We start from the raw sequence: 11,998 nt of genomic DNA on the forward strand, positions 1-11,998 counted from the left end.
GGAGGGTATCACTGCCACTTCTCCGCCATCGGGGGAGGAGGCCTTTGTGAGAGGGGATAGTGTTATGATTGAGCCTCATGGCTCTGTTACTGACAGACGTGGGCGTAAGACTCCTCGAGAGTCAGATACTCTCGAGGAGCGAGAGAGAAAAAGACTGCGAGACATATTTGCAGCACCTTCTGACGAGGAGTCTTTCGAAGGTTTTACGGAGAGAATGGAGGAGGGGCTGGTTAGCTCAGAGGAGGATGAGATGGATTGGACTCGGGTAAGGGAGGAAGTGGGTGCCACTGGCCATGATGGGACAGAAGATGAATGGGGACCTTCAGGATTAGACCCATGGTTTAGCTGGAGGGATGGGACGGGATCCACAGCTGGAGATGCTGTTGGGCGTAGTCAGAGGTGTTCCAGCTCTGACGAGGAAAGTGATGAGGAAACGCCCGGGTTAAGGAGGACAGCTGACAGTGATGAAGATTTGTAACTGGCATAAAATGGGGCTTGGGAGCAATTGCAAATTGCGTTGGGCAAGGTAATCTGGGCAAACGCTTGGGATCCGTGTGTGTGTGGGACGCTTCCCTGAAGACTTGTGTGCTTTCCTGTGCTGTGACGTAAGTTGATTGGAATCCAGGGTCAGACGGCGGGAGGGATTGTGTGGGCATTTGTTTGTGCAAACCTGTGCTTACTCTTATTAGCTTGACCCTCCGTCGTCTTCTTGACGGACGCCATCTCCTGCTTTGAGAACTCGGACTGAACTGACCACGGCTTGTCTTCCCCCCTTCTTGGACTTGGAAAAACTACAAACGTCTGCTTCTGGCTTTGATCTACGGAACGGAACTGGTCTACTCAACTGCTACAATCCTTGGCTGTTTTACTCGTGTTGGAGATCCTGTCTGCTGTGTGTGTGGGGGAGCGACGCAAGTTACTCTAAGCACAGTGTTGGCAGCAGAGAGGAATCTGCTGCCAATTAGTTGCATTCTTTGTACCTTTTGTTCCTTGGCTTTCGTTTCGTTTATACCCAGGCTGACGCAAGCAGTTTGTTTTTACCCGGATTAAACTCCGGTTTAATCCGGTTTATCTTTTGAACATTTACTTTTGCCCCTTTTTGCTCCTAAAGGCAAAAACTGCCTGGCCCTTGTGTTTTACGGGCATTTTTGAGTTCTGTAATCTAATAAACTCTGTTACTTTGAATCTTGTGGCGTTCTGTCCTTGACAGCTTCTCTAGGTTTTCAGGCAGAATCCTTATCCATTTGGAGGTGGAGGGAATGAAACCCTAACCCTAACCCTAATAATATTAATTATCTATTTATATAAAAGGGTAATGATATTTCGGCCTAGGACAAAACAACAATACTACACATCCCAGAAACACTAAACTTGGCAGCACAACCCCTCATCCATGCCTCCACGTTCATACAACAAAAAGAAAAGAAAAATAAAGTCCTAATTAGAGGGAGAGGAATAATTGTTTTTATCCAATTGCTGCCAGTTAGAAGGTTAAGCTCCACCCACTTGGTTTCCTAACAACCCACTCAGCCCAGTTGGACAGGCAGAGTTAGGCCTCACTTAGGCCTCTTCCACACTGCCTATAAAATACAGATTATCTGATTTTAACTGGATTATAAGGCAGTGTAGACTCAAGGCCCTTCAACACAGCTATATAACCCATTTATAATGGACTTCATGTAAGGTAAAACCTTTACCCTTTACCTTAACTACCACCAATTCCTCAATACTTTATTTCCCATGCCACCATACTTCGCCACAGCAACGCGTGGCTGGGCACAGCTAGTATATTATATTTTACATGTAATATTACTAATAATATTACAATATATTGATACAGTACAATATTGTAATGTATTACCAGTATTGTACTATGCTAATAATATAATATTGTATGTAAATTTAATTTGTAAGCCGCTCTGAGTCCCCTTTGGGGTGAGAAGGTATATAAATGTAGCAAATAAATAAACAAAATAAACCCGAGGCCTTGCAACATTATAAACAGTACAGGCACCTACCCTTCTTCTGTCTCATTGATGATGTCACATATTTCCATGTTCAGGGTCCAGTCTTCGCTCTGGAGGGAGCCATCCGTGGCCTTTTCTAGAAAAGCAGAAAAAGAAAATAAAGCCAAGACATTTGGTCACCCTCCTAAGGAATCAAAGGCCAATTCAGAGACAAAGGCAGGTCCCAGATGGTGTGAAATTGTACCAACTGGAAATGACAATCATTTGCAGGACATGATTCTTCTTCCCTCCAACGTGCCAGAAAAACCGGTCCCGAAACCTGTAAAATTGCCCTGTTGCTGACCTGTAACACAGAGGAATCTTTGTCTTGGGCATCACGTTAGGAAGCTCCCAGCAACATGGGGATGGTTTATGGGAACTTGTAGTCCATAACAGCTTGTGGCCCAAAGGTTTTCCAACCCTGCCCTGCGACATGGTAACTCACAAATGATATCTAATGGAGATAGCCCTCCTCAAAACCTCAACAGCATCGTTTTTCTCCTAAATCTAGTCCTGCAGCATCTTGGTTTTCTATTCTCCAGTAGGAAACAAACTGGGAACACCGGTTGCACAAAGGAGAGGCCCACAATTATGAGTCAGCCCTGTCCAGGCAGGGAAAATGTGTCAAATGCCAACGGGGACAGCAGTGGCGTATAATAGAAATATAACAACTGTGACAAATATGGGTGGGTCTCAACAGACATAATGATTTTAGTGCAGCTTTTCCTTTGCCTTCCTTGTCTATCTTGAGATGTTTGCAGCCCTGAGATGCGGCCTGTGGAAGGACTGTGTTTCGAAAGCCACTCACAAGCTCCACTGATTGGGAGAAAAAGAAATCACTGGTTATATTACAACTCCCAGAATCCCCCAGAATCTATGGCTCTGAGAAGTTGCAGTCTCCCCTTCAAGTCTTCCAAAGCTCTATACCAGGGGTCCCCAAACTTTTTAAACAGGAGGCCAGTTCATGGTCTCTCAGACAATTGGAGGGCTGGACTATAGTTGGAAAAAAAAACCTATAAACAAATTCCAATGCAGACTGCACATCTCTTATTGTGAAGTAAAAAAAAACAACAAATGGGAACAAATACAGCCTCAATGATGATGATGATGATGATAATAATAATAATAATAATAATAATAATAATGGTTGGAAGAGACCCCTTGGGCCATTGAGTCCAACCCCCTTCTACCTTTGTCCACCAAAAGCACAAGCAAAGCACCCCTGACAGATGATCACCCAGCCTCAATGTTAATAATAATCATTATCATCGTCATCATACACATCGCACAGTCCTAAACACTGGAAAAGTGTTCGACTTGTGATACGAAATCCAGCATATATATATATATCTTGTTTACTGTGTTATACTGTGTCTTTGTGTCAATAATAATAATAATAATGATTGGAAAAGACCCCTTGGGCCATTTCGTCCAACCCCCTTTTGCCTTTGTGCACCAAAAGCACTGCCAAAGCACCACTAAATAATTAATTATTAATTAAATAATAATTAAAATATCATTATAAACAAGCAAAGCTTTGGAAGGCGCGCCATGGGGGCCGGATAAATGGCTTCGATGGGCCGCATGTGGCCCCCGGGCCTTAGTTTGGGGACCCCTGCTCTATACTCTCCTAAATCTCCTTGTATCGATTCCAAGCCCCCATCAAGCCTTTTTCTAAATATGATATTGTAGAACTAGATCACCCAGCAGCCCCTATTCTTCACAGCCAATGATGAAGAATGTTGGGAGCTGCAATCCAACAGCATGAGGAGGGCTGCCTCTCAGGATAAAGCCTGTAAAGTTTGGCTTAGAATGGGCCCTTGGCATCCACTGAAGTTCAATTCTAAGAACCTTTGCAGAGCCCATTATAAACAATGGTGTAGTAAAATATAATTACTGTATATATTCGAGTATAAGCCTAGTTTTTCAGCCCTTTTTTTAAGACTGAAAACACCCCCCTCGGCTTATACTCGGGTGAGGGTCCTGGTTGGCTTATATTTGGGTCAGCTTATACTCGAGAATATATGGTACTTTTATTATTTTTCTCTCTTATTATTGGTATTATTACATTTATTATTTTTCTCTATTATTGTTGCTATTACATTTATTTTACTCTATTTTTATTATTATTAATAATACATTTATTATTTCACTCTGATCTTGTTATTATTATTATTACATTTATTATTTTACTCTATTTATTATTACTTGCATTATTTTCCTGTATTTATTATTATTATTATTACATGTATTATTTTACTCTATTATTATTAAAAGGATACATAAGCACATTTACATTGAAGAAGATGATAATCATGATCTGATCAGAGTTGGACAGTCTTATCTTAAATTTGAGCTTTATGTAAATATTCAAAAACATTTAACCCACCGATGCCTCAATTAATGTAATTTTATTGGTACAGTAGAGTCTCACTTATCCAACATAAACGGGCCAGCAGAATGTTGGACAAGCGAATAAATTGGATAATAAGGAGGCATTAAGGAAAAGCCTATTAAACATCAAATTAGGTTATGATTTTACAAATTAAGCACCAAAACATCATGTTATACAACAAATTTGACAGAAAAAGTAGTTCAATACGCAGTAATGCTATGTAGTAATTACTGTATTTACGAATTTAGCACCAAAATATTACTATATATTGAAAACATTGACTACAAAAATGCGTTGGATAATCCAGAATGTTAGATAAGCGAGCGTTGGATAAGTGAGACTCTACTGTATCTATTTTTATTTCTGAAATTTACCACCCCCGGCTTATACTGGAGTCAATGTTTTCCCAGTTTTTTTGTGAAGCAGAACATAATACAAGGAGAATAGTTAAAAAGCAGAAAGGTGGTGTAAGACTAGTAGCATCTGCATCCCAACGTTTCCTAGAAAAGTCACAGAGATGTAACTGGTAAGTAAAATTAGGTGCCTCGGCTTATATTCGGGTCGGCTTATATACGGTATGTAAAATAATAAAATCAAGATTTGTTTTTTGGATTAAAAATATTTTCCAAGCTCTTACAGTCTCTACTATAAACTTATTACTATATGATATCAGTCACAACATGTACCTGCAGGGGGGAATATTAAATGGCTTCATACATATTATGACTAGAGAAATTAAGGAAAGGTGCAGGGGGTTCCTTCAAAGACAGACCCTGTAGAAAGCATTTGCTGAAGGAGGGAAGTGCGGAAATAGCCAGCAGGATAGAATGGATGTTCTGCTTTGATTGAAGCCTGGTGCTCTTAAGATATCCTCCCTGCTTTTTCAGACCTTGGGGCTTTCCGCTTCAGAACAGAGGCACCCTATGGCTTTGCAACAGAGCTTGCACTGTGCAGGAAAGCCCTCCGACTCGTGGGAACTGTCTGTGCTGAAACAGAGAGATATTCAAAGTCACTAGTTCAGGGTTGCAGGGAAAGGTCACAACAAAATTCCCATGACATCCATTCCCCCCTCCGAATCAGTATCCTCATTCAAAACAGGTCAAAGCCTGTGCTGACCCCAAGGACAAAGAGGCAGGCTCTTGTGTGCCCCAAAGTATTTGTTTCCCAAATAGGAGAGAAAGGGCTTTGCATTAACAACCATCTACTATTTTCCCAATCTGCTAAAGCACAGCAAGTATATAGCAAAGGAAACCACTTCAAAAACATTGATAGTCGGATCCTCGTTTGCTTTGTCAAACATGTTGTCGCCATCACAACCTGAGGCAAGACTCACAAATGTCACCAGTTCTGACCGTACTGAGAAGAGTGGGAGCAAGAGAGTCACAGACAAAAAAGGATGGTGAAAATATTTTGCTATCAAGCCTTCTTATCTTTCTAAACTCCAGCAAAAGCTCCATACAACCCCAAAATACCATACCTTTCACTTCCTATCCTCCAAACTTCCCTCCTCTGTGGGATAGGAATATTGTGGCCTTCCTGATATGGGATATAAGATGGCTCACAATAAAACTAAATATCATTAGATCTATAAATCACCAAGAGGCTCAAAAGCAATCGAATAAACAGCTGTTTTTAAAAAATCAATTTAAACCAGAGCTTTCCAATAATAATAATAATAATAATAATAATAATAATAATAATAATAATAATAATAACCTGTGGCCCAAATGATTCATTGGAACTTATGCCTCAAGTACCACCTCCCAGCAGCAAAGAACTGGTGGGATCACAAACCTGCAAAAGTATTGGAAAATGAACATGCAAAGATACTGTGGGACTTCCGAATCCAGACTGACAAAGTTCTGGAACACAACACACCAGACATCACAGTTGTGGAAAAGAAAAAGGTTTGGATCATTGATGTCGCCATCCCAGGTGACAGTCGCATTGATGAAAAACATCAGGAAAAACTCAGCCGCTATCAGGACCTCAAGATTGAACTTCAAAGACTCGCAGAAACCAGTGCAGGTGGTCCCGGTGGTGATGGGCATATTGGGTGCCATGCCAAAAGATCTCAGCCAGCATTTGGAAACAACAGACATTGACAAAATCACGATCTGCCAACTGCAAAAGGCCACCCTACTGGGATCTGTACGCATCATCCGAAAATACATCACACAGTCCTAGACACTTGGGGAGTGTTCGACTTGTGATTTTGTGATACGAAACCCAGCATGTCTATCTTGTTTGCTGTGTCATAATAAAATAATAATAATACTGTAATAATAATAATTTTATTTTTATATCCTGCTCCCATCTCCTCAGGGGGACTCGGGCTGCTCACATGGGGACAAGCCCAGTTTCAACATACAATAAAATACTGGATAATTAAACCAATGTAAAACAGATAAAATACTATAAACATACAAACCAGCATAAAACATCAACATCAAAACATTAGAACATTAGAGTCTGAACATAATATACAAATTGTAAGATAAAATTCAGCAGACTCTACAAGAGGGAATTAAGGATCTCATTACAGAGTTCAATCAATAAGAGTGGAGTGTGATAAAGTGCAGTAGTTGTGGCAACTAATAACTAACCGGAACTATTTATTTGAATGCACATCGAAATAACCAAACAGTTTACTTTTCAGATATGCATCATGTCGCGACACAGTAATTCAGTTTAACTAGCAAACTGGATATATGATTTATTGCTTATTTCACATAGACTCAGAGGTTTCTCCTTATGTTCTTGTGACACATCTATGCACCACAGCCAACAATTTAACATGTTGCAACACATGGTTTGGAAAGCTCTAATTTAAACAGTTAAAACGTGCTCACAACATAACAATGCTGGGGTAAATAAACACCAATTAAATATCTTCTGCAGCTGCCAATCAAACATTTCAGGAAGTAAGAATGTCTTTGCCATCAGAAAGAAAACAAAGAGGGGCCCAACCAAGCCTTTCGTGGGAGGGAATTCCATTGCTTGGGGACAGACACCAAGAAAGCCCTATCTACTATTATAATTATTATTCCAGCTTTTTTTCTCTTGATCGAGATGCAAAGTGGCTTACCTTTAAGCTACACAATTTAAAATGCACACAATAAAGAAATATTAAGACGGAATTAAAGGAACACTTAACATCACTTAAAATTGTTAAAATAATCAAAATAATCTAGTTTCCCCATCAATTGTGATGGAATAGGGACTGACAAAGATGTGGTTAGATGTTAGGACAGCTTAAAGGAATGCTGGGACCTGAATTTGAATACCACAAATTGGAAGATAAGAAGGGAAATCAAAAGAACAGAGATAAACTACAGAACTGAAGTGACTAAAATGAATTTCAGTAAGAGACAAATGCATAATTCTACATTTAGGCCACAATAATTTAATGTGGGATGGGAGATACATGGCTTAGCAATAACACAGGGTTATTATAAGTTGACCATGAGCCAGCAGTGTGATGCAGCAGCTATGACAGTGAATGCCATCTTGGCCTGCATTAACAGAGGTATACATTCCAAGTCGAGGTAAACAATAGTCCCATTACTTTCTGCATCGTTCAGGTTTCATTTGGAGTATTGCTTCCTGTTTTTGAGGAAGGGCAAGTTGGACCAGGAGCAGAGAAAAGGTATGGAAAATAAAGTCTATGATGAAAGGTTGCAGAAATGGGGCATGTTCAAGTGGATGAATGAGTGAAGAGCTTGCCCTTATCAAAAAACTCAAATGCTTTCAAGAAAGGCCTATTTTCTGAGCCATAGCATTCATTCTCCAGTATAAATGCACCCTGTGCATTACATTTCCATATCCTCCATACAGATCCTACCAGGATATTGACCGCAGGAGGAATTTCCCTTCCCTTTTGCCCAGAAACCACATTTATCCTGAAAATCTGGTTAATCACAAGCATATGCTGCCAATCTCTGAAGATGATGAAGAACCACTGCTAAATTATATTCGCCCTCACAAATGTACTGCACTTGTTCCCCAGTCATTTTAAAATGTTAGTGTCCTCCGCAGCAGGCTAAAGTTATAGATTTCATGACTTAAATTATGCAACACTCCCTTCTTTTTAAAAGAGTCAGTTGATCGTAAAAATCAATGTCATCCAGTCCCTTGTGCCTTGACACACGCCTTTTGCAGTGCTTTACACTCCGCCTTAGTCATTGTTTTCTAAAACCAGGAAAACCACAGTCTCTGAACTCTGACTCAATCAGAAAGTTGCTGTAAACCAGTGGTTCCCAACCTTTTTTTTGGCCCTGTCTCTATTAAGCCTGTCTAAAATTCTGATGCCTTTCCAATCGCACCATTACATATAACTCTTATTACTCCAAAAGTGAACTATTTATTCTCACGGAGGAAGCCTACAAGGCCATGTACGTGATCTAAACCAGCTTCCTAAAAACATGGCTTCCACAAGAGAGAAAAATAAACAACTGAATGAATGGATTGGAGTAATCTGTAATCACTCAAATGTCCAACTTCATTGCGTGTCTTTGGTGAGAAGATGCGAGAACAATATCCTGTCACCTGATGTTCATTTTTTTGTGGTTGATCATCCTTTTCCATTTATTGTTTCCATACAAAAATATAGACTTATTTATGAGAGTAATAATTGTGCCTTGGATTTTTCCATGGATGCCTTGCTACATTCATACGCAGAACAAAAAGTCATTTTTCATCTATTTTGTACAGCTTGTAACGTTAAAAGAACATTGAGAGGAGCGGAGTGAAAGTGGCCTCCTTTTTTCTGGGCTCATGCACTCTCTAGTTTACTCTCTGCTCTTTCCCCCTCTCCATTGACACCAGCTGACTGCCCTGAACACTCAAGATTTTAATTTTAAAAATGTGCCTGTCCCAATACATATTTATAGATTGTAGATGAGGCCCCTAGAACCGTAAGGAATGCAAAAAAAATCGTGATTGTCTGCCTTAAGAATCAAATGCCCCCCCCTCCCCCCCATCCCATGTGCATGTGCCCAATTGGCAACCAGGGATTTAAAGCTTCCTAGCAGTTCCAGATACCTTATTTCAGATTATTGTAGGGTTGCAGGAGTTGCATAAGGCCCCTCAGAATCTAGGACACTATGAACAATTTTATCCAGTTTTCTCACATCTCCTTCCCCTCTACACACAGCACCTTTGCCCACACAGTTCAGTACTCTCTCGCCTACTACTCAATACATTTTCTTCACATCCTTTGCAACCATCGGACCACTTCACAGATTTAAAGGAAGACCCGCAAGAAAGAACTGGCTTCTTAAAAGGAAAAATAATCCGGTCATTTTGCAAACTATTTCCAAATGCCCTGATTCATTATACTGTATTGGGAGGAAGATTGGATAAAAACAAATCAAATAAATAAGGAATACAAACTACAGCTCTGTTGTTAATAGTAGGCTAAGGAAACCTTATAAAACCTACATGGATATGGACAAGAAATGGCTGGAGATGCATAAGAAATGTTTTCCCAAATGCAAGATATTTAGACCCAAGTCGTGGAGCTTGAACCGGGGAGAATGACTATTTTGTCAATGTGACAAATATTGTATTTCAGCACTTTACATTGACAAAAAGGCATTGTTATTATTATCAGAGAAAGTAGGGGAGAGGTAAGGGGGTGTATTCACACTGTAAAATTAAAGCAATTTGGCACTCTTTGTCAGGAAAAACTACAACTGCTAGGATTCCATCACACTGCAGCCATGGCAGTTCAAGTGGCATCAAACTGTATTTATTCTCCCGTGTAGATGCACCCTTGGAGACAATGCATTTAATACAATAATACAATATAATATCAATAATACAATATAATAATATTAATTATATATTGTATATTACATGAAATATTATTAATACTATTACAATATATAGATATAGTACAATATGGTAATTTATTGCCAGTATTGTGCTATGCTAATAATATAATATTGTATATAAATTTAATTTGTAAGCTGCTCTGAGTCCCCTTCAGGGTGAGAAGGGCGGGATATAAATGTATTAAATAAATAAATAAAAAATAAATTTTTAATTTGAGCTGGAGAAGGCAGTATCTGGAACTTTCTACTCACTCATTTATTAAATTATCTGTGTTAATCCCTCAATATATATACATAACTATCTATATCTATATGCACATATATGGGCTATGGATGATCTATATACAGATATAAGGTTATGGATTATTATTATTATTAATAATAATATACAGATATAGATATGTATTTATCCATATAAAGATATAGATATACATATCTATCTACCCATGTTCCCGAAGCATTCTCTCCTGAGGATGCCTGCCATAGATGTGGCGAAACGTCAGGAGATAATACTTCTGGAACATGGCCATACAGTCCGAAAAACTCAATATATATAAATACATATCTATCTATATTTATATACAGATATATGGGTTATGGATTAATAATAATAATAAACAGATATAAATATGTATTTATCCATATAAAGATATAGATATACATATCTATCTATCCATGTTCCTGAGCCATTCTCTCCTGAGGATGCCTGCCATAGATGTGGCGAAACGTCAGGAGAGAATGCTTCTGGAACATGGCCATACAGTCCGAAAAACTCAATATATATAAATACATATCTATATTTATATACAGATATATGGGTTATTGATTAATAATAATAATAAACAGATATAGATATGTATTTATCCATATAAAGACATAGATATACATATCTATCTACCCACGTTCCAGAAGCATTCTCTCCTGAGGATGTCTGCCATAGATGTGGTGAAATGTCAGGAGATAATGCTTCTGGAACATGGCCATACAGTCCGAAAAACTCAATATATATAAATACATATCTATCTATATTTATATACAGATATATGGGTTATGGATTGATAATAATAATAAACAGATATAGATATGTATTTATCCATATAAAGACATAGATATACATATCTATCTACCCATGTTCCAGAAGCATTCTCTCCTGAGGATGTCTGCCATAGATGTGGTGAAATGTCAGGAGGGAATGCTTCTGGAACATGGCCACACAGCGACCCAAAATACAGATCTCTCTCACTCTATCTATATTCAGATAGCTATCTCTATAGACAGATACATATCAATCTCTCTCTGTCCATATGGGATATCCATCGCGGGATAATTCCCCTCAGGGGCCTCTTACCCAGGTTCTGCCCCACCGGGGTGCTGAAGGGGTTCCCCAGCAGAAACTCCATCTTGGGATGACAACAAACCCCGGCCTCTCCGTTCCTCACTCTCCGTCCCGCCTCCTTCGTCCAACTGACAGCTCCGCCAGCCAAGCATCACCGCCGTCGTCTCACTCATCCCACCCCCGGAAATTCCGATGAAGGCCATCACCGCACAGCGATTGGAGGAAACACACGCCACTCACCGTCCGGCCTGCCTGAGTTGCCGGACTTCCAAAAGCGTCAAGACTAGCAATAAGGAGGCGGGCCTCGCCTCCAAAAGACCTCATTCTATTGGGTATCCTTTAAAGCCCTGCCGCCGATTGGACAACATCCCACAGAAGGAGCCAATCCCGAGCGGGGAGCGATTGTTTATGCGGCTTCTCATTG

General features: G+C 39.6%; 1 protein-coding gene across 6 annotated transcripts in view; it reads right to left on the minus strand.

The window, feature by feature from the left end:
- tom1l2 (target of myb1 like 2 membrane trafficking protein) overlaps positions 1-11,742 on the minus strand; it is a 50,099-nt gene extending 38,357 nt beyond the window's left edge. For all 6 annotated transcript variants that reach the window (XM_062964585.1, XM_062964583.1, XM_062964582.1 and 3 more), the window contains exons 1-2: positions 11,587-11,742; positions 2,019-2,103 (exon numbers count right to left, since the gene is read on the minus strand). In XM_062964585.1, coding sequence (XP_062820655.1) covers positions 2,019-2,103; positions 11,587-11,638 — 137 coding nt within the window. In that variant the 5' untranslated portion in view covers positions 11,639-11,742. The remainder of the gene's footprint in view (positions 1-2,018; positions 2,104-11,586) is intronic.
- Between the last annotated feature and the right edge of the window lie 256 nt (positions 11,743-11,998).

This window comes from Anolis carolinensis, unplaced genomic scaffold (genome assembly GCF_035594765.1).
Source record: "Anolis carolinensis isolate JA03-04 unplaced genomic scaffold, rAnoCar3.1.pri scaffold_13, whole genome shotgun sequence".
NCBI classification, from domain to species: Eukaryota; Metazoa; Chordata; class Lepidosauria; order Squamata; family Dactyloidae; genus Anolis; species Anolis carolinensis.